Below are 23,809 nucleotides of genomic sequence, written 5' to 3'. Positions count from 1 at the left end.
GAGGATGAGGACATCCAAGTCTTTCAGCACTTCTTTAGAACCTCTTTAATCAGAGCTAATTGATGGCTGATGCTGTTCTAATTCATAACGGTGTAAACCAGAAGTAACTCCACAAAAGTTAATGGAATCAAAAACTTGCACAAAAGCAGAGTAAAAAGATTAGAATGAGACAAGCAGGAAATCTGATCTATGACTGGGAACAACTGCCCAGCTCCAGCATTAATCTTTACGTAGGTGGCCACATCTACAAGTTGACAAAGGCATTACCAATCCTCATGCTTTCTCAGGGGCTGAAGGCTTGAGGGGGATGCCTTTGTGCAATTAAGTTGCTCTTAAAGAATTTCATGAGCTTAACTCCAAATATACATAATTGTTTAGCCTTTCTGGCATGGAGATGGGAGACAAGACTCTGGCAAGGCTCCTTGTAGCCCAATCTTTTGCCAAGTGCTCCAGGTGTAGGACTGACCAAAATATGTGTTTTTAAAATAAATCACTAAAATATTATTTTAATTTTTTATCTTAAGTGAGAAATATACAGGGGCAGCCCAGACTTTTCCATGGGACTGCATTAGTCAGGAGAGTTAATATGTTAATAACTACTCTTTGATGAATTAGAAGGGCTCTGATGGAGTTATCCCTGCCTCCTGATTAGGAGACGTTTTATGACTAATAGGTCCTGTCTCTATTATGCAGCTGGCAAAATATCTAGTAACAGCTGTGCTTGAGCTTGGTGTTGCTAGCATAGTTTCCCTCGGCAGCATAGATACTGTCTGTTGCAAAGCATACCAGCTTGACTACTGACTATGCAATCTATGTAGACAAGAGCTTGGATTTATTACATAGGTCTCCAGCCATGAAATAAATCTCAGTCTGTGTTGATAAGAAAAGTCATACTACTTATTTGCCCATGTTTCGAGGTTTGCATGGACAGTGCCAAAGTGAAGGAGAGGGGAAAGCTAACAGGACATCCAACTGCCTCACACAGAAAAGTCTAGAAACATTCACATAGACACCTACAAGACAGTAGAAAGACAAGAGAGTTTCTGCTCTCAGTTAAGAGTGATTTTTACAGAGGTCAGTAATGAAGTTTTAGCATTGTGTATGGCAGAAGATCAGCTTGGCTTAGCAGGGAGCTCTTCAGAGAACTAAAACATAAAGAGGAAGCTTACAAGAAGTGGAAACTTGGACAAATGACTAGGGAGGAGTATAAAAGTATTCCTTAGGCATGCAGGGATGAAATCAGGAACGTCAAAGCGCAACTGGAGCTGCAGCTAGCAAAAGACATGAGGGGTAACAAGTACAAATATGTCAGCAACAAGAGGAAGATCAGGGAAAGTGCAGGTCCCTTACTAAATGGGGAGGCAACCTAGGGCACCTATCCACATGCAGAGAGGATGCTCTGATGTGCTGTAATTACAGCACATTGGAGCAGACTAGATTAATCAAGTCTGTTGGAGAGTGGTAATTACTGCACTCCAGCAGCCTCCAGAGTCACGTGTATCAGCTTCCCCATACTGAAAAATGGCAGCAGGGATGCTTTAACTAAAGCTCATTCAATAAGCTTTAGGTAAAAATGCCCCCACCATCATTTTTCAGTGCAGGGGACACTGATACACATGATACTTCAGGTGCTTTAGCACCCTGCCCCCCACTTTCTGGAGCACATGTGTAAGTGTCCCTAGTGGCAGATGATGTGGAAAAGGCTGAAGTACTCAATGCCTTTTTCACCTCAATCTTCACAGGCAAGGTCATCTCCCAGACTATTGCACCTGGCAGCACAGTTTGGGGAGGAGATGAGCAGCCAACAGTGGCAAAAGAACAGGTTAGGGACTATTTAGAAAAGCTGAATGTGTCCAAGGGGATGGATATGATGCACCCAAGGGAGTTGGCTGATGTGAATGCAGAACCACTGGCCATTATCTTTGAAAATGAGTAGTGATTGGGAGAGGTCCCGTATGATTGGAAAAGGGCAAATATAGTGCCCATCTTTAAGAAAGAGAAGGAGGAGGAACCAGGGAACTACAGAATTACAAGAGAAGGACTTCTGTGGTTACATTGACAATACTGCACTGATTTCTCAAGGAAGGAGAGATGTTGTGAGGCATATCAGTATTAGCAGTTCTGTACAGGAGCTGGAGGGTAGGAACCAAGTTGCAGGAAAACAAGGCAGCTGTAGGCTCTTGCTCCTCTTTTGTATAAAGGACTGGACTTAAGAAATGCATTTTATACTCTCAGGGAAGTGGTCTTAGTTTAAATGAGAATTAGGCCTGAAGTTTATAAATTGTATGTTTGGATCCACATATGCGTTTTACAGCAAAAGATCCAAGTAAGCAATGACCATGCACCATCAGCATATAATGGCCATCTCTCTGCCAGAGGATGGAAAGTACTGAGATCCAGTTATTGAGTTGTATTCCTCAGGCAGAAACAATAGATACTTGCAGGCACTTAACAGCATGCCTCGTTTTATATTTGAAACAGGGCACTTTGATGTAAAAGTGCATTCAAAAGCAAGATAACTATTTTCATCACCTATTTTTTTAAAGGATGTTGGAACTGCAAACACAATGAGATACATGCTTCTTGTGAAAACAGAGAGATTTTAAGTGCTAGTGGGTGTGGTCTATACAATTTTAATTGTTTTAAAATAAAACTCTAGTGTTCTCAATTAGATTGCAGACATATGTACTAGATGTTGGCAGTCCACTCACACAATAAAGCACATAGAGCAGATGGATTGGTTTCTACAGATCTTGATATCCTGGGATAATAACAAAACATGGGCCACTAGGGATGTTTTCTCTTGAGCTGCAGTAAATCCAGCAAATCTATTCACTGCAAATTTCTTGCAGGGGCATACATAGGGGAAGGTTGACACATGGCTGATCTATGACAGGGAAGCGACATCTCTTGAAGAGGGGGACCCTGATTGCAGTCCTCAGTAGAGAGAGATTACTGCAAACCAGAGATCCAATGAGCTTCATCCATAAGCAATGTATAACCCCAAATTAAATGACTGCCTTCACAGCAAAAGGGTAGAAGGTTAATAGGCATTAATGAAAATGTGTAATGACTCTCTGTAACAGCCTGCCTGCCTTCTTTATGTAGTAAATAGTTCAAATTTCTCTGTGTCAAGAAATGTCCAGAGACCCTAGCGAAGGGGTTGAGACTGATGGAGAGGAAGTTCTAGCCCTATAAAATTCCTTTTGCTTACAAGGAGGCTTCCAATGGAAATCATCATAGATAGGCTTTCCCAAAGCACATAAGTAAATTAAGAGCATTAACTATATCGAAATTCAATGGGACTTTTGCTCCTATGTCTTAACTATTCTGATTTCTAGTTAAGAAAATGTGACTCTTTCTGAAGGAAACGTAGAATTTCAAAGGGACCAGAATGGTATACGCTGGACTAGTGCAAGCGACAGCTTGGGCTATAAAAACAATCTTGTGACAGCTCCTGCAAGTAAGAATCAGGAAGTTCAAATGCCAAGCAAGTTTTCAAATGAGGGGTTCTCCAAATTTGATTTGCCAACTGCCTTAATACAATTCTGGAAAGGAAGCTGAAATAGCCAAATATCATAATGTTTCAATGAAGGGCTACACATTGAGCTGCATTTGACTATGGAAGTCCGAACTCCGACAAAAGCTTCCTGCCCAAGGAAAATGTGGGGATGGGGGAAAAGACATAGAAGAACTGATCTTTATTGAACTGTGAAGCTTAATGAACATACAGCAAGATAGAAAACAGAAGATTGAAACAGAATAATTTAAAAACCATGAGAGAATAAAAATCAGGAGACAGGCCTGTGTGATTACATCAAGACAATTCAGATTGCATCAGACCAGGTTGTTAGTTATCCTGAACTAGTTTGATATTCCTGCCTTTAAATAATTAACAAATAATAAAAGAGACTTCCTTTAATAAATAAATAATCTTTTAAAAAATTGATAGTTCTTTCAAGTGGAAACTTCTTGTTTCTCTTGCTCCTGCCAGCAGCTCTGATTTCACATACACCGGTCTCTTTGAGAGAAATCACCAAATAGTCACAGAAGGGTGGAGTCACCTTCTCCTGCAATCACTTGAAATTTCCAAGGCAGAAAGTTAACCCTCCTGCTTAAGAGTAAATGCAGTCTCCCAGCTCGGTCTGTGAGCGATGCTACCAGCTTCCAATGCCTAACCAACTGAACTTCTCTTTGAGAAGTTCAGCCCACCACTTCTTGAATTATATCACAGACCTCCTAGCCCCTTTATTTCATCTCTTTGTTTTCCTCTCCTGGGGAAACGAATAAGAGTTCCTGCTCTCTTTTAAAATGTGAAGAGACAGCAGAATTTTCTGCTAATAAGAGCTCTCCCTGGTCCTGAAAGGGCAACTACTTTGTACTGTCCACAACTGAGCATTGCTGACAGGAGGGTTAAGGCCACTCTTGCAAACTCTATCTTTTGTAACTCCCTGTGCAGAGTTCCCAGAAGCCAATGTCACTCAATTCTCAGCTTACTGCACAGTCTGCTGCATGAAGTCAGGATCCGTGCTGAGTTAGATCCTCAAGAATATAGAAATATAGGCGTGAAACCTCCTTCAGCACTAATGGAATACACACAGGCACCCCCCCCCCCCCACCACACACACTAGAATAATCCTGGCTTTACTTTTACTGCGGAGTTGACAAATTAGCTCCACAGTAAAATGTCACTATCTACACATGTGGTGCTATTAGGACACAATAAATTCATTAACTCCACTGTAGGACAGTACTGCCAGAAACAAGTTTTTATTGTGCCTTCTGCAGCATAGGTAGATGCTGATGGGGCTGGCTGGGGCATGAGGAATGATGGGGCTGGCTGACCCCTGGGGGTCCCTGCCAGCTGAGTCTGGTCTTTCCTGGCTCAGCGTGCTGTGGTCCCAGGCGCATATACAAATGTGGTGTCAGGAAGCAATAAACTCCAGTGCAAGCAGTGCTGGACTTTATTCAGCTGCATTAGTTGCATGTGTAGACATGCCCACAGAAAAGTAATGCCAGAAGGGACCTCAAGAGATTGTCTAGTCCAAATCCCTACTCAAGGCAATCACCCCTACAATCACCCCTATCTAAACCATCCTAGACAGGGGTTTATCTAGCCTTAAAAAGTAGTGCCCTTGGTAGCAAGGGAAACTTCCAGGGTCTCTAGTACGGCTGTCCCCCCTTTCCCAACACATACATGCAAGCACTGCAGCACTCACCACTGGAACAGGGACATGAACCCTGAACCTCAGATAAGCCAGGCTTTATTGACTGAGCTTTTGCAACCTGTGACTCTTGCCCAACAAAATAGCCATGAGCTGGCTTTCTACTCTGCTTTGTTTCTTGTACCTCAGGTAAACAGAGATGAGTGAGAGAAGTGAAGAGGAGGGGAACATCAGTTAATAATGTGTGAGGAACAAAGGAGTCAGTGCAATGCATGTAACATGGTTCATTTCCACAAGTGACAAGTGTGTATACTCTGCTGCATATTTACACACATTTCACAGGCATAACAGTGCAGCAAGAGATGGCAATAATGCATTACCCCATGAAACTCCTAGAGAGAGATTCCAGCAACAGGAAGACAAAGAAAGAGCACAAAGTCAATGACAAAAAGAAACATAGGTAGGTACAGTATACCGAGTGCACAAAGAGAAATAGGCTTTTAAATAACCAGTCCCACCCCTACAACTCAACGCTCATAAAAATAAACAAGAACAGAAGCAATAGATTTGATATGTGACATATTCCCACACACACACACTCTCTGATGTTGTATTAAGCTTGCATTAACAAACAGATAGCACCAATATGTTTTTATCTTGCTGTTACTTTGGGAAGAAATAAATGACATTGTTAGCAAAGTAGAGTAAATCCATTCAGTTTAAATCATCAGTGCAAAATTCTGTGCATCTGGGGCAGAATTTTTGTTGTTGTGATTGATGTACAAATACAATAACTTTATAGTTCTTTTCTATTCATCCTGGTTAGAATAAATAAGTAGATTTTATGCCTCTGGATAATAGCTTTTCATGATAAATGTACAAGGAAGTTTTTAAAGTCCTCAACTTCCATTTCTCTATGGATTAAAATTACAACTCTGTGTTCATGTCATGTTTATCTCATGAGACAGAAGGGTACTTCCAATTAGAAAGATATTACGTGGAAGAAGTATAGTTTTATCATTATTACTGATCTCCTACTAGCATCTCATGGAGGCCTCACTTTAGAAAAGTACGGATACATTCTGGAAACTGCAAGCAGAAGTTGGCAGACTGTGGTAGGTAGGGTATGATAATGAGGGGCAAGTACACTGAAGCTTAAACAAAGATTTACAACTGTATTCTTAAAACAGATGAGTTGATTTCAATGTTCCACTAATCAAGTTTTCTGAATGAGCCAGTTTGACAGGTCCCCATGACATGTTCATCAGGTAAGAAAGTTAATATAGATCAGCAATGTTCAAATGAGGCCAAGAGAATTTATTTGCAAATTAAATGGAGTTTGGCAAAAGGTAGTCAAATTATTTTGTTGTACGTGACAATCAGTAAATGCAAAATAAAAACCAATAATATCCTAGTTTGGTGACTCAGCTTGAATATTTAGTAATGAAATACCCAACAAAGCAAAGAAAGATCACCCTGCTCATTTACCAAATCAAGTTCATTTCTAATGATACTGAACTTTTAAAGTTTTGCTTGAGTCTGTGTCCTTTGATAAACATCCAAGGACCTGGAATGATTATTTACACTTCATCTGAATTGTCTTTTACATTTGCAAAACTGGGCTAGAAAAACCGCTGCCGAACAGGCTGCCTCATCAGATTGGTGGTACTTCCTGTATTCATTACTTCAGAAATGCCATGAGTTCTCTCCCTCATGGGATTTCACTCCCTCCAGTCCTTGTCAGAATATACAGGTATAGAGGCTATAGACAAACCTATAGCTTAAAGAATGTTTTAAATGTTTCCAGGTTTCAAAAAAGTTTGATTCAATTCAACTCTAAAAGTTTAGGTGGGTCCATATTTCATTCAAGCCATTTTACCCACCTGCCATTACTTTCTCTCAAAAAATTCATGCTCAAGAGTCCTGTATCCTTGATCTGAACCTTTCCATGAACATCTTTTCAACATTTACTCATAGAATATTTAGCACTGATGCAAGACGAGACAAACTGCCATGAAGTACAGCTATGGGACACATAAGTAAGTTGTAGCAACTGATATTATACCTTTAGAAATCGATAGCCAATGCAACCAACAGAAAAGCAATGGACTTTTAAAATGAGCAGAAACCATTAAACTTTTATCAGAAATTATTTGCTCAGCAAGGTAAAAGAGTTCATAAATCTGTAACAGTTCTATAACGTCTTAAGAGAATCAGAGTTTTATAGGGAAAGTGTTTTAACCCTTAACACTTGTTCAAAGAACACAAAATTATTCTAATTGGATAATCTCCCTGGTTTCCCCTTGTCCCAGACACTCCAATAAATAGAATTTCTTACTGGAGAATGAGATCAGGAATTTGGAATGGATCATGTGCTTGTGCAATATTTCCTGAAAAGATGACATTTAAAACTGAAAAACATTTATCTCTTCAGTATCACCTTTCTTCTACAGATATCAAAATACACTGCAAACCATAATTAACTGAAGCTCACTGTACTCAATGTTGGTAAGTGTTACTATAATGAACAATTTTAAAGATAGTGAGACTTTCAACACTGGCCTCTACATTTTACACCCAATTTTGCATACCCAACGCCTGAACATTAGAGGTGTTGAGCATCCCCTATGACCTCACCTGGAGTTATGAATGCTCAGCCTCTCTACAAGCCAAGTTTCAGGTATCTAAAGGATGGGTTTGCAAAACATTGGACAATCAAAATCAGAGCCCATTTCTGAAATTACTGCATCTAAATGACATGTTCCAAAGATCAAAAAGCTCCTTTACAGCCAAGTTGGAAATAAAAGATAGAAATCCCAGGTCCCAATTCTCTATTCTGCGGAATACTTGACATTGTCACCTTTATTTAGTAGCAGCAAATTATCCAGTTTGGTCATATGCTGAAATAGAAAGAACTGTTGCAGTAAAGCTGCTGAATCCAAATCTTGAGGATTAAAGAATTTGCTTATCTGATTTACAACTTTCTGATGCCCCATCTCCAGTTTTCTCTTCCTGGGAGAAAAGGCTGCCCCTTCTCAACTGATTTGAAAACAAAATACTATGACGTAAATGAGGAGTGAGCAAAATAAGACCTGCGGCCTGGATCTGGCCCACAGAGGGATTTTGTCCAGCTCACAGTGGGTTTCTTGGTCTCACCTAGCAGAGGTGCTGTCTGGCCTGTGGCACATCCTGCTGTCTCTTAGTTATGCAGTGGGGTGGGGGTGGCTCCACAGCTGGACTGCCTTACTAGGCAGCCCAGGTAGCGGTGGCAGCGCCTTCTGGCTGCTGCCATTGCTGGCCTCAACCCTGTGGTGCTGGTGGGGACCTGCATGCACAGTCCCACCCCTGGCCCACTCTGCACATGCTCTAGACTCAACTCAGTGGAGTGGATCAACTCCAGACCAGATGAAACCTGTGTGCACAGCCCTGACCCCAGCCCACTTTGCACATACTCCAGATTCACCTGCCCACGCTGAGCAGTAGCAGCAGCAGCTGGGCAGAAGCTGCTGCTCAGCACGGGGGAAAAGTGGCCCCTTCCCCTCCCCTGCTGGGACCTTCTTGCTGCAGCCATCTGAAGCCTGTGCCCAGGCTGAACTGTGGCTTCTCTGCACTGCCACCACTGCCCTGCTGGGTGACCTGGAGGTGGCAGTGATGGTATCAGAGAGGAGCCACAGGGCAGCCCAGGCATGGGTTGCTGCAGCAAGAGGGGGAGGGGCTGCTTTTCCCCCATGCTGAACAGCAGCTTCTGCCTGGCCCCTGCTGCTGCTGCTCAGCATGGCTGGGCCATCTGGAGCAGGTGCACCACAGGCCAGGGTCAGGGCTGTACATGCAGGTTCTGGCTGGGCCACTCCAGCTGGGGTGAGTCCAGAGCAGGAGTAAGGTGGGCTGGAGTCAGGGCTGGGGCTGCATGTTGTTGGTGGTGGTGGGGAGAAGCCACAGGGCACACGGGCTGCAGGCTATTCCAAGGGTGGGGGATTCTATGATACACTGCCTATGTGGCCCACAGGCCCAAATAATTGCCTGCCCCTGATATAAACTCTGTACTCCTATGTTACTTGACTCCACGGCTGAAAATAAATCACCTTGGACTTCTTTTTCTTCTAGCAGCAGCTGCTGAACTACAATACAAGATCTAAAACACAGGCCTGAACACAACATGGAAGGAATTCTGACACTACAGAAGAAGGAAAAAACTGGGAAATATTCTGAACCAGGTTCATAAAAAGGCTCTGGCTACTTTATATAGCTCCAGGGATGAAAAGCAACCAGGATGCTTCCCTGATTGGTTGGTTATGCTAAGTTTATGTTTGTTTTGTCTCACCAACTTATCAGTGAATCTGGCCGTTTGTTTAAAAACAATGACACTTCTGCACCATACAAGTCCCTTTTGCACAATTCCATTTACCCAGTTGATAAGAAGGAACGCACGTTTTGATAGGCAAGTAAAATACTTGAATAAGTTTCTTAATTATTGCTAATCATCATGAGTGGATGAATGGATCTTGGAAACAAATTGATTAATGCTCATGGTATTTTTTCAAGGCTAATTTAATATTAAATTGGGTTTGTCAATCAAATAACCTGTATCTAGGTCATTTCTTTAAAACCCTCATAATACAATTTCCCAATATTAAAAGGGGGGAAACCTTTCCTCCTGGACTCCTCCTGCAATCAGATTGTATTGTGAGTGTTTGTATTTTTCTTCCTATAATCTCTCCTAACGGGGATAGTTGAATAAAAAAAGGATTCTTGACTTTAATAATTGATACATGTCTATAGCTCATTCCCTACCTGAGATCAAAATTCTCTGCAAGAGTACAGTAGGTGGTTTGGGAAATTATTTTGATATCATAAATAGAGGATAATGGTTGGAGATAGTGAACAAGCAGCAAGAGAAGAGGAACTCGGCAGAAACCAAGATATTGTTGTCACGCAGACATCTTTAATCACAAAGTATGAAAGAGAAATACAGAAAATGCATGAAGCAAAGTAGCAGTGTGATTCTAAAAATATTGTTTTTAAGGTTTGATAAAACATCAGCTGATCTTTAGGGTAAAGCCATGATGTATATAATAAAACAGGTGTATGCAATGAAATCTGAAGTTTCCATATGAACATTTAAAATATATGCAATTATTTTGTGAAAAAACGTATACTTTCTTAAGTGGCTCAATCTCCTTTGATTATTTTTCCTCAATAAGATTAACTTTAAAGCATGACTGAAAAAATGGCAAGAACTTTTATGAGGAGGTCTTAGAACGTGGGAAAGGTTTGTTATTAGATCTCAAACCATGGCTGAATTTTGGCTGAGAAGAAAGTGGAAACAAAATCAATCAGGGTCAAGTGTTCCATGGAGTCTATAATACTGAAAAGTTAGGCTAGTTTATGAACATTCTTCTCCCCAAGTTTAAAAGGATAAAATAGTAAGACACTGGAAGTTTCATTTTAAAGTTTTAGTTTGGTCACCCACGAAACTTAAAATAAAAAACTGAGTCAGCAGAAACCAGGAACCATTTATGAACCACAAATCCTGAGCTTTATATGACTCTAGTTCAGTGGCTGCCCTCTTCTCTCTTTTCTGAGAAATCTGGGTTTTAAAGAAAATGTACTTACGAGAAGGCAAATGCCACCAAGGCCCCACTGACCACAATAAAGTCCAAGATGTTCCATAGGTCACGGAAATAGGAGCCAGGGTGAAGCAGCAGACCCAAGTCAATCATCTTTGGAGGGAACAGATCAAAACACCAAATATAAAATTGTGAGAGCTGATTCCATTGGAGATGTTTAGCAGCAATATACAGTGCATACAATGATACAAATCTATGTCCTGGATCAAATGTTTTAGATCCTTCCAACCTCCCCCTTTCAATGTTACACTATAGCAATGTCTTTCTTCTTATTAGTGCAGGAAAGGGAGGTTTGTTTCTGTAATTCAGAGAGAGCAGTTAGTACTTCAGAAGTGAATGATGTTGTCTAAAGGCATAAGCAGTGTGGGCAGATAGTAGGTAAGCTTCCTACACGCAGCTTTGTCACTGCACTGTATAATTTTTAATCATGACTTAAAACACCCCTTCACATTCAAATTCCTCGCTTTTTCTTACTGGTGGGGAGGGGAGGAAACTAATTCACGTTGGGTACAATGAATAATGAGATTACACTGAGAATGGAGCACTTTTGTTCCCTTAAGTTTCTCATAAATAAACATTTGCCTGTGCTGTTTACTTGCACATTGTTTAATACCTGTATACTATATTGTGATGTTCTTGTGCATTACCAAATACACAGAATAAAATTAAATGAAAACATAGCCATAGAGGCAGCTCTGCTGGAGACAAACTACTTTGCTATAATAGGCAGAGAGAGAGCTCTACCAAACCCAAAGCTTAAGCCAATAGACTTTAATTAGAATCATTCTAGACAAGAATATTAACACCTAAAAGGGGATCTTCAGACTAGCTTGCACATGCTTATGAGAACTTCAGTCAACATGTAAAAGAACCATGATGCTTTTATTCAACACCAGCCCAGTAGGATTAATGGGAATTAACAAACAGCAAAAGAGGATAAGATGAAGAAAAATGAACAAGTATTTGAAAAAAAACTGAGACCTGCAAGGCCCAACAACCAAATGCAACATCTAATGAAGATAAAATACCCACTTAGTAGTGTCTGCTGAAAAACAGAGTACTAGATAATAGCCTGGCTGATTTCTGTGAAAGAGGCTTCTTTTCTTTTTACTCATACTTCTGCTAAGAAATATATGGAATTGGGCCTGAAGATGCTCACAAAAGCTTGTATCTGCTCTTCTATAGACTCCCAAAGATTTCAAATCTGGCCAGCCAAGAGATGCTCACCTTATACACTTTTTTTTTTTAAATCCTCCTTATGTCCAACAGGCAGGCAAATACATGTCTGGGTCTTTTTTTGAGGCTGCATTCTTTAGGCTACTATTCATTAGCTTTATTACTAGGAATTAAGTTTGGATGTCCTAAGACATTCATTCTGGAACATAATGTCTTCTGGAGCTCCTGCAGAGGCAGAGAGGTGCCCCACTATATGGGTTATGCCAGCAGTGTCTACACGGCACAGTCCTGCCCTTAATTAAATGAAGTCAGGTTAATGTAGAAATGCCAGGTAAGAAATAAAAAGATATTGCTCGTGAAAGTTAAAATTAGGGGGGAAAAGACTGTGATGTACTTTCATGCTCAGTTCACAAAATAATCTCCAACCCATGTGAATGAGCAAAATGATTCAGTCAGTCACAGGAGACTGTTCAGGGATTCAAGGTACAACTGTGCATGCTATTTGGTACCTAAAGGCTTTTTGAATTTGGTTTCCCATTCACAATGATTTCTTTAAATAGTTAGTGACATAAAAACAAGACATTACTCAAAACATGGTGCAGACAGATGATTCCCTCCCTCTGTTCTTCTGTGAGAGAAGGAATAGTTAACGATGCTGATATTCCAGCTGTCATAAAAGGAACTCTGAATCAGCCGCTCTCTGACACGAAGGGGACAAGTTATATTTGTCAGAACTACCGGTCCAGACAGTTCTGGATCTATGCACACATTTCTATGTTGCCCTTCATTTACATTTTTGAGATTTTCTTCATAACCATAACTGATATACTGGAGAACAATATAGCAATTAAAGCCAGTTGCTAGTATGGCATATGCCCGTGTACTGTCTATTTTTGAGATAGACACTGCTTCTTATTCTTTATTATGAGCATCAATTGCATTTCTCTTCTGCTCACATCCTTTGCTCCAAATTCCTGGAAATGTATCACAGTAAATCTGAAATATTGAACAATTACACATGGAGAGATTCTTACCTTTATCACCATTTCAAAAGTAAAGACCCCCGTAAATATGTAATCCAGATACTTGAGAGCCTAAAATAGAGAAATGTGTGTTTGAAGGACAAGTACAGAATCCCAGAGATGATATTTGTAATAACAGTACATGAAGGTGTGAGGAAAGCAACAATGTCACTATGGTACTGTCAGTGAAGAATAAATATTTCATTGTAGGGTGTCAGTTAAATCAGATCCAAATCTGACTCAACTACCATAGTTACTCTAATCTAAGATGAACCTGAATTTAAGATGACTCCACAATAATTAGATTCTATATACAGAAAATGTATAAATTTGTTACAATTTTCCAGGTAAAGAATCTAATTATCAGAGGGTTTTCTTGAGTTCATCCCCTTCCCACTTGCTACAGCAGGGAAAACAGTGGGTGGGGGTGTCATGTGGTTGGGAAGGGTCAGATGGCCCCCTTGCTCTCTGCTCCCCCCACTTCTTCCCCCTGCAAACTTCCTGCCATTCCCCCTGCCACCAACACGCCCCCACCCCCAGTTTCCCATAGTCTTTGTCTCTCCCTCCTACTCTCCCCTTCCCCCCTGCTCCCTGCAGTCTCTGCCTCTGCCCCATCTCCCCTCGCCTGCCTTACTTTCATACGCTGCTTGGGCCCTGAGTTGCATGTGACAGGACAGGACAGGGGAGAAGTAGTGGGGTGGGGGAAAGGGGGGCAGAAGCTGCAGAGGACAATCAGATGGTGGAGCAGGAGACCCTTTATATAGGAAACCTTGTTAATTTGAAATATAAGGGATTGAAAGACACTGACTTTAAACTAAACACGCCCATATATGCAAATCACTATAGGTACCTACAGACTTAGTTCATCCAAAATTGATCATTTTTAACTTGTTGCAAACTGCTATACATTTCAGCACAGAGAGTCCATAAATTCACTTTTGGGGAGCACTTTTGTACCTATTTATACATAGTTCAACCTGGGCATGATATTAGCCCACAGCCAAAAAGCTCATGATTTATCATATAGTTCACTGGGCTGGGGAGCCAGCAGAGTCAACAGCACTTCAAGCTGTGGTGACCCCAAAGCCCAGCACAACTCAGTATGTGTGTGTACTCCAGATACCCGCCAAAAAAGATCCAGGTGCTAATTACCCCCCTCCCCCACATTTGTGACTGGAACTTCTTGTTCTTGCTCATGAGACCTGGGATCCTCCAAAAATGCATATGCAGATGAGGTGCACAGCTGCCTGATCCAGATCCACCCTATGGAGGATGAGGTCACACTGGTCATATGTGACAGACCGAGAGAGCCTCTCATCTACATTGAAGTTTAGTGATGTTTGCCAGACTTTAAAGCTGGTGAAGAAATCAGAATCATTGGACATGGGAAAGAAAGGCACAGCTCAGCTGTGGGAGCGTAGAGGAAGTCAAAATGTATTTGATGTGGTGGTTCGCTATGAGTGGAAAACAAGTCGGCACTGAGGAGGACTGAGCATAACGAGAATTTATCTTATTCAGATAGGCTGTACTAACCTAGCTTTATGTCAGGTTCTCATCAGTATGCTGATGTCTTATTCTGCACTAACCTATCTTTGTGGTAGGTTCCCATCAGCATCTCGGCCTTTTGGCTAAGATTGAGCGATCAGCAGAAAGCCTGAACAATGCTTTAAGGGCAGAGAAAGACTGAATAAGTGTCAGAGTGGTAGGAGTGGAGGAGGAAAACCCAAAGCCCAAAACAATGGCAGTGGTGACTGATAATCAAGAGGTGGAAAGAGATATGAAGAGTGAAAATGAAGGACTAAAGACAGAAGGAGAGTGGATAAAGGTGGAAAAGTGGAGAGAAAAGACGACAGTGGGCACGTCTACACAAGATGCTTTACTGCACCTTAGCCTAATTTCCTGCACAGTACAGGCGTGTGTCTACACACGAGCACCCTTACTGCACAGTGAAAATGGCTAACTGTGACTAAATTTGGTACCTGAAAATGCAGGAATACAATTTAGGCATGATTAGTTAAAACACAGTAACACACGTGTAGACATGACCCAGCACTAACTTCAGTGCTGGGTCTGCCTAGCCACTAGGATGCTGCCCTGAGTCCAACCCCAGGGCTCCTGGCTGGGTGCGTCTCCTGGCCCAGGACTGGGATGCTCTGTGGCAGCCCCTAGCTGCAGGCTATAAAAGCCTGTGGCCATTCTGTGCACACACGCCAGGACCTTGGCGCATTGCAGGTCTCGTGTGCCCCCCAGGATAGGACCCAGGCTGCCTCTGCCAGTCCTGTCTTCTAGCTAGAGCTGCTGCTTGGCCATAGGTGAGTGTTGCAAAGGGCTGCAGCCTCCTGCACCTCCTGCCCAGCCCTGAGGTCTCCTCAGGGCTGTGGCCTGGCTGTCTCTGGCTGCAGGGCTAGCACTTGCTGTGGCACAGTTGCCTCTGCCATGCGGCTCCTAGTCCCTGGCCATTCCCCTCTGCTGAGCGCTCCTGAGCACTGTCCAGGGCCAGGCACACAGGGACAGCCACATGGGCTCAGAGAACCCGCGCAGGATGCACCACCATGTCCTTCCTGTTGAGAACCAGCCCCACCCAGGTGCGCATGCCTGAGCCTGACATCCAGGACCCCAACTTGAGCCAGGAGGAGATGGGGAGATTGGTGACCTTGTGGCCCTCGGGAGGGTACAGAGATTCAGAGGCAGTTCACACAGGGCAGGCACTCAAACACCCATATTTATGAGACCCTGTCAGGTGGCAGGCAGGAGCAAGGGTATTCCTGGATGGCACAGCAGTGCCACATAAAGATCAAGGCCTTTTGGGCACAGTGGCTGCCCATGATTGACCACAATCATCATTTTGGTCGTGCCCATGAGACCATGCCCTTTGTGTGGCAGCTGACCAACATTTTGGTACTCCAGGACCCAGGCCACAACCCTGCAGTTTCCATCAGCAGGGGTAGCCTGCCCAAACCCCCGTCCCACCCTGACCCCTCTGGTGGTGACACCTCCCTGGAGGAGGGGCCCTCAGGTGTTCAGCACCTCGTCCCACCCACCTCCTCAGCTGCTGCACCCGCCAGTGGCTTCCTCACCAGCTCCACACCCCCAGATCCCACCATGAGAAATGGCCACGAGAAGTGCCAGCTCTTCACAGAAAAGGGCCCTGGCTAGGTGCCAACCCACTGCACACTGCAGGCCAAGGACACTGGGTGCAGCCCAGGCTTGCCCCCTGGACCGTTGTCACTAAGAGTCCCAAACCAGGAGCGCAGGTGTGCCCAGGACACCAGGATGATCAGCAGCAGCAGGGAAAAATGGGTCAGACTGCACAAACAACTCATCATATACCACCCAGGGCACATGCAGCAGAGGGACACTTGGGACACAGTGGCAGCACAGAGAGTGTTAGCCCTGGGGCACCTCCCTGGAGAGAAAGTCAGGAAAAAGAAACCTGATAAAGAGGGAGGTGAGTCGAAGTCAGAGCTAGAGAGCATCTTCCTGTCATTAACTCCTCATGGCTCCAGCCAGCAGGGGAGGACATAGGGCAGGAAGCAGTGGGGAAGTGGGAAAACAGAAGCCTTCTTAGCTACAAAAGGGATCAGGCAGCTTGCAAGTGCAACAGGCAGGTGAAGCGGGGAGGAGGAGGGAGCAGAATCGGACACCAAGAGCAGCGCTACAGATGATCCTTAAAAGGACAGATGCACTCGGTTAACACAAGCACAACTGCACATATCATAGCTTTAAATAATGTCAGGAGTATCTTAACAAGGAAAAGATGGAAACAGGTCAAACCAATGTTAAAAGAACAAAGGCAGACACAATCGGCCTACAAGAATGGAGCATACCAGGGGAGTGGGATTATAAATATCTGGAGAAGAGCTGGAGATGCAGACCATCTTGGTCAGGGACAAATGAGAGCAAAGCAGCTGGAGCAGCAATACTATTGAAGAACCCAGAGGTGAAAGCACAGCACATAGAAGATATCATAGTGGCAGACTGCAGATAATATCAGTCAGGGGAGCAGAATTAGAATTAGAAGTTTTCAATGTATATGCACCAACAGAGCGGGAGGGGAGGAAGGCTCTGCTTGGAAATCTAGCAGTTTATTAGGGCTGTGCAAAGCTTCAGTAACCGATTTGATTTGGAGGAGATTCAGCCCGATTTGGCAGCCAAATCTGCAAATCTGAATCAAATCAGGAGATCCATTAAAAGGTCCAAATTGAATAGGAAGCGTCCAAATTGATTCAGAGAGATTCGGCATCAATTCAGATTTGGCCATAGTCTATACAGGAAGCAGTCGTCCGCAGCGCTGGACACAGCTGACTCCAGTTGGTAAGTTTGTTGTGGTGGGTGGGCAAAGGGGGAGGGAAGAGGCATGGGGGGCATGCAGATCAATGCCCCCACAGCAAGGGAGGGATTGGGGCTGGGGCTCGGAGAAGGGGGCTCCTACTACTGCGTGCCGTTGTGCTCCACCCGTCTGGGACCTGCTCTTCCGGTGGCTCCTCCAGTGGCTCTTGCCACCAGTCTGGGAGGGCATGGAAGCAGGTGTGTGCCCCCAGATCTGCGTAGGGCAAGCTGGGCCAGGCTGCTCTCTGGGAGGCTAGCCCCAGCCACAGCCTGGAGCACAGCCCTGGCTCCGCCTGCCCCACAGAGCGCAGCCCAGCCACGGGGCCTTGGCGCCTGGAGTGCAGCCCTGGCTCTGCCTGCCCCACAAAGCGCAGTGGAGCAGGGGCTATGGAGGGCTGCAGCCAGCCTAAAGTTCCCCACAGCTTCTGCCACCGACCCTGCCCCACCCCAGGTGCTCACGCTCGCCCCCATGCCCTGCCACTGCTCACCCAGCTGTGGCAGGGCAGGGCGAAGCCACGGCTTGTTTGGAAGGTGCGGGGAGGCTGGAGTGGCTTCCACTGCTTTGCACCGCTTGTCCGAGGCAGTGCAGTGGCACTGTCCCACACCTCCCCACCCAGGCTGGGCGAGCGGCGGGAGGGCATAGCCCCGGCTCCCAGCACCTTCCACTGCCCATCCAGAGTACAGTCCAGCCCAGCCACACAGATCTGGGCACACACGCCTGCTCCCATACCCTTCCAGACTGGCAATGAGAGCCGCTGGAGGAGCCACTGGAAGAGCAGCTCCCAGACCAGCAGCGCACAGTGGTGCACAGTTGCGGGAGTCCCCTTCCCTGAGTCCCATGCTCCCCCGCTCTGGCTGGGCATCTTGTCCCAGCCCCAGCCCCAATCCCTCTCTCATTGTGGGGGCACTGATCTGTCTCCAATCCATGCCCCTTCCCTCCCCCCTCTGCCCACCACAACAGACTTGCCAGCTGGAGGCAGCTGTGTCCAGCATCGTGGAGGAATGCTGCCTGTTTAGTCTATGGCCGTATCTCCAGATCTGAATTGGCCGAATCAAATCGGGATAGTGATTGAATCACTGAATTGAATCACTGTCCCTCTGAATCGGCTGAATCTGAAACAAATACTTGCTGCTTTGCAGAGGCCTACAGTTTATGTAGTCAGAGGGAGATCGCAGACAGTAGTGGGGGATTCAATTGCATAATAGAAGCGGGTGCCAGAACAGGGGAAGGAGGAGGCAGAACTTAAGACAGTTCATCCAGAAAGTTAACAAATATAATTAAAGAAGACTCAATGAGAGATGTGTGGGCAAGGGAGAAAGTTTTCAATAGAAATGCCCCCAGTGGAAAGAAACAATCAAGAACTGACTTTGTGTTTGTAACAAAAGAAACAGATAAGGAAGAAAGAAACCATAGGTGTAGCATTTAGTGATCACCAGATGCTGAAGGCAAAACTGAGTCTTGGCAAGAGCCCTGTAAGGGGAGGGAGAGTGTGGAAGTTAAACATACAAGATAAGGAGATGTCAAGGATATACAAGTCAGTATGAGGGATGGAGAATACTAAAGAAATATTTTAAGAGTACAAGAGAACGGTGGATGACAGTGAAGAAGAGGACAGGAGAAATCTTCAGGAAGGAAGGTTGAAGAACCACATAGAAAAGAACTGGAGCTGAGAGAGGTACAGAGAAAGATGCAGGAGCTGCTAAAGGAAGCCATAGAAGGAAGACAGGTATGAGAAAAACTAGAAGAAACAAGACAAGAGATAGAAAGGTGATTTAAAAGGAAAACAAGAGAGAACATTTTAGTACGAGCACATCCAAGAGAGGAAAACAAACACAGTTATAACAAACCTGGGTTTATAAGAAGCATATGATGGAGTGCATCATGATTAAATAATCAAGGTGCTAGGAAAAATGGAGTTTCCAGAGAAATTTATATGTTGGATAAGGTTATTGTATAGAAAAGTGGAGAGTCAAGTCCAAATTACTGGCATCTAAGCAGACCCTTTAAAAGTCATACAGGAGCGAGGCAAGGGTGCCCCCCTGTTGCCACTACTATTTGTGTATGGCATGGAACCATTAGCACAAAGAAAAAGAAAAAGAAAAGACAAGGTCATATGTGGAGTAAAGATACCAGAAGGGGGAGAGATAAAATGCATATTATACACCGATGATATAAATGTTGTAGTTAGAGATAGACTTTTAATGGAAAGGTTGCTAAAGCATACATCAGAGTATGGAGAAACAACAGGGGCTAAACTAAATAGATTGAAAAGCACCATAATGCAAGTGGGGATTTGGAGGGACTTGGAAAAGTTGGACCTTCAAATAAGAGAGAGTGAAATTAGAGTGCTAGGGATCCGCTGGATGCTGAGGGGGAAGGTGACAGTAAGGATACAGCAATTATTTCAGTCATGGTCCAGAAGGACGCTGTCATACGCCAGAAAAGTGGCAATGGTTAAGGCTGTGCTACTGACAGTTATTTTATATATGGGAATTGTATTCCTACCGACATGGCAGCTGGTAGCAAAAATACAGAGAGAAATATGTGGGTTCTTCTGGAATGTCCAAAGAGAACGGTTATTTAGATCTAAAGTGTACGCAGCAAGAGAGATGGGTGATGGGGGGATGCCAGACTTGTGACTGTTCATGGATGTGAAATATGTACATGTGGTATGCAAGGCGGTAATGGAGGGAGAGGGGCACGCAGCAGGTATCACCTGATTTCACACAACTGCAATTCTAGGAAATATATCGGACCTCTCTGAATCCATATATCAGACCTCTCTGAATCCAATCCATGGGCTTGGCAACCACCAATTCCTTACATCAGGACGGAAGGTGTCATGCAGAGGTATGAAATTGGGAAGGTAAGGCTGGAGGTCTTGAAGGATCATAAGAAATTGCTGAAAGCGAGCTAGGGAAAGAGAGAGAATGGCAGCAGCGGGACACTTTGCAGAAGGACAAGTAGAGGGTGCGGGGAGCGGTGGTGGGCAAACAACAAAAAAGGGAACAAGCTGACCTAGTGTGGATGGTTGTAAAAAATATCCTGCCAGCGAGAGAGGTACAACACAAATGAACCTAGATGAGCTCGTCAATCCCCCATTTGGGGCCTAACGAGCTCATCTAGGTGCCCAAGGAGGGGTGCAGGCAAGAATGAAATGGTGGGATGTGTTTTGGGAGTGTACATATGCAAAGAGGGTGTAGGAAAGGGTCTGCCATTTTCTGAGTGTCACCAAAATGAACCTGTTGTTAGCGTGGGAGATGGTACTATATCGACTCATACCAAAGGGACCCCAGGAAATGTTATTAAGCACTTCATTAACATGTTTTAAAACTAGTTTATGGCAAGCAAGAAACCTCTTTTTTTTTTAAGGGGTTGGCTTTCACAGAAAGAGAGTGCCTGAAGAGGGGGCACTGAATTTCTACATCAGTCAGGACAAGGAAGAGATTGGAGGAGAAGAAGAAGCAGAGAAAAAGTGGAGAAAAAGGGACTGGACACACTTGTTTCAACAAACCAAGAGAGGACAGATGGGAAGGGTGTAAAGTTTCATGTGGTTACTGAGGTAATCATTTTTCATGGGTTTCTGTATGAAGAAAAGAGGTGTATAAGGGGCTCTTTTGTGGAAAGTTAATGCAAGTTGTTTAAGGGTTTAATTTTGCTATGTAGTTGTTTTTGCAATAGAACATTTTGGTAAAACAAGGATGCTTAATATGTGAAGTTTGGTAAAGGGTAGGATGAAACATTGTGTTTTTTAATAAAATTTGTAAAAAAAACACAAAAATAGGGTTCTCATCAGTATGTTTGCCCTCTGTGGGCCATGTGTTTTATAGTCATGCTCAGTGTAGGCTGCACTTAATCAGCTTCACAGTTGGTTTCCTTGATTGAGTCCATGCTGCTTCTGGCAGCAGTTAAATGATAGGCAATGTATTTACAGGGGTTTTCCTGTATGCAAATGTAAAATGAGGGGCTTCCCCCCTGCTGACTGGGGGAAAAAAACCTCATCTTATATTTGAGGAAATATGGGAAATTGAAGTTAATTTGTTTTAAACCTTTGCCAGAATATTCTCTGCATGTGTTTGCATCTGTATGCATGTGTCCCCAGCAGGGTTAAAATGGTAAAATGAATACACTTTTCGTCAAAATATTTGGAACCCCTTTCCTACTTTGCTCATCTCCCTATGCCCCAAAATGAGCGTGCCCTGCTCCAGCAGTTCATGACTGTACTGCGAACATCTCAGTAGTGTAAGGAATGGATAGGAAATCGCCCCTGTGAAAGGGCATAAACTAGCCTCCGACTAGTAAGGATTATGAAGAAGCTTTCCCTGGCGGTAATATATTTTACAACTGCCTGAAACCTTTTCTGAAACCTTTAGTCCTAAAAATTGTAGAAACAGGATGCTGGACTATAAGACATTTAAAAATCAGTTGCATCTATGGGCCCCTTTTCAGGTTCATTTCTCTGCAAAGAATTTGGCTACTAGCAATGCACCCCCAAACCCAGAATCACCCACTCCATAAGACAAGATGATGTCAATTAAACATGTGGGGGAATTACTATCCTCTGAAACAGAATTGTGCTGCTGTCTACACGACTGATCAGAAGAATGAACAACAGTGCTGTGCTTCTGTTTGATCGCTACTCACATCATTCCTTGGTGACTCGGCTTGGACAGGGTCTTCAGCTGCCAAAGCGATGCTGCTTAGTGCTATGACTATGAGGATGACCATCTCAAAGTAGCGCAAGTTCACAATGTAATGAAACAGGCGTCGGATTCTGGGAGGAAAAAAAAAATCATGTGAAAGAGCTACCATTGCTACGGTCTGTCAGTGCAGATAACATAGTAGCTGTGGGAGGGCTTGCCTAGAAGAGATACGAATAGGAAGGGTGTTATGGTTAGATCAGGAAACTGAGAGCTGAGACTCCTGTTCTGCCACTGAATTACTGTCAGATGTTGGGCAAGTCACCACACTTTTCTGCACCTCCCAAGGTCATAAAATAATACTTTCTTATGCAAAAATTTCATTGAAATTATGAAACATGGAGGCCATATCATTTGCTAGATAATGGAAATCCTTAGTCTAAAAAAATCATTACTAGAATTTATTATTTTTAAAATCTCTCTCTAGGCATCTCTACAGTATAGTTTACTGCAATTTTTGAGAACCAAACAAATAATTTATAACAAGTAATTTATTTGGTCAATTTAACCTGGACTTTTCCTTCCTGAAGTGTTTACAAGAAAAGTGTAAAATTCTTGAATTTCTATTTTATTCAAAACTACTAGCAAACTGTTACAACAAATACTTCCTGGCCTGCATACAGTTCTCAAACATGTAAATATAAAAATACACTGTGCTAGTTCTATAATTGTTTTTTCTTTCTCCTTCCCCAACTGGATGCAGTATGTAAGTAACCAACAGCCCTAAATTATGTGAATGCATAATGCAGTTACAATATTTGAGCAGTTTACCTTAAAATTCATTTTTTACAAATATTTAAGTAATTCCTGTCTAACAGATTCTTAGGGGATAATGAACATAAACAAGGAAGAGAAATAGCAAAAGGGAATTTGTTATTAACTAAAGGTAATGGAAATGTTTTGTGGTGTTCCCAAACTCTTGTTACATATCCTGGTGTTGTACGAGTCCAAAGAAGCGAGAGGTAACATTACCAATAATATTTGTAACTGTAATTCACACACTGAACTTGGACTTGTAACAAGTTGCTATTTTTGGTTCATAATCATTCATAGCAGTCAATGAGATGCAGTAGTGTTTGCAAATTACTAGTGGTTCTTGATAAAGCGATTAAAATGCACATTTATTTTTTCAAAGCTGGTTCTTGAAAAATCCTGTATTTATAGTTGTTCAAAAATGTTTTGCACTCTTGGCATTACTCAGGCAAATTTTCCTCCAGTGTTTAGAAAGAGAATGGTTTAGAAAAAGATATTAGGAAAAACATCCTACCCTTTGAAAGAAGAAAGAGCTACTCTAAGAAAAAGAGCCAAAGACTTAAACAAACACCCAAGCCTTCTGAGAGACACATTTCCCTCCTGCTCTCTCTCTATATCTTTGGTCCCACTTCCTATCCAACTTCAATGGTGCTGCAACTTCAACCAAGCAGCAGCCCATTTGGAGGTAAAGTGTTTTGCCCTCAAAGCAGAAAAGAGGAAGGAAAACTAAAGGATGATGAGCAAACTGTGAGCCAAATCCTTACCCTTACAGCTAGGATGTACTGAATAGGATGTGCCAAAGGACAGTACTGCACTAAAGAAAGATAAAGCTTTCATAAAATAAAGACAAATTTTCTGGAGCAGACAGGAAGTGCCCAAATTATAAATCTCAGATCCTGGCTGACTTAATAGTAAAGATTACAATGCCTCTAATGTGTGGTGGTCAAGGAGTAACTGGCTGGCTCCCCTCGGGAGAAGCATGTTTCATAGGTAACAACACTGCTCTTATAGTGCATGAAGCACCTGCTTGCCCTTC

The 23,809-nt window shown here is 43.3% G+C and overlaps 1 protein-coding gene across 5 annotated transcripts in view; it reads right to left on the bottom strand.

Annotated features, from left to right (window-relative positions):
- Nucleotides 1–23,809, bottom strand: part of CACNA1B (calcium voltage-gated channel subunit alpha1 B) — a 475,079-nt gene that overhangs the window by 83,384 nt on the left and 367,886 nt on the right. For all 5 annotated transcript variants that reach the window (XM_059715546.1, XM_059715542.1, XM_059715543.1 and 2 more), the window contains 3 exons: nucleotides 21,965–22,094; nucleotides 13,003–13,062; nucleotides 10,779–10,885 (listed from right to left, as the gene is read on the bottom strand). In XM_059715546.1, the coding sequence (XP_059571529.1) occupies nucleotides 10,779–10,885; nucleotides 13,003–13,062; nucleotides 21,965–22,094 (297 nt within the window). The remainder of the gene's footprint in view (nucleotides 1–10,778; nucleotides 10,886–13,002; nucleotides 13,063–21,964; nucleotides 22,095–23,809) is intronic.

Source organism: Alligator mississippiensis, chromosome 12, assembly GCF_030867095.1.
Source record: "Alligator mississippiensis isolate rAllMis1 chromosome 12, rAllMis1, whole genome shotgun sequence".
NCBI classification, from domain to species: Eukaryota; Metazoa; Chordata; order Crocodylia; family Alligatoridae; genus Alligator; species Alligator mississippiensis.
Note: the sequence above shows the minus strand (reverse complement) of the source record. Positions and strands in the feature narration are given on the sequence as shown.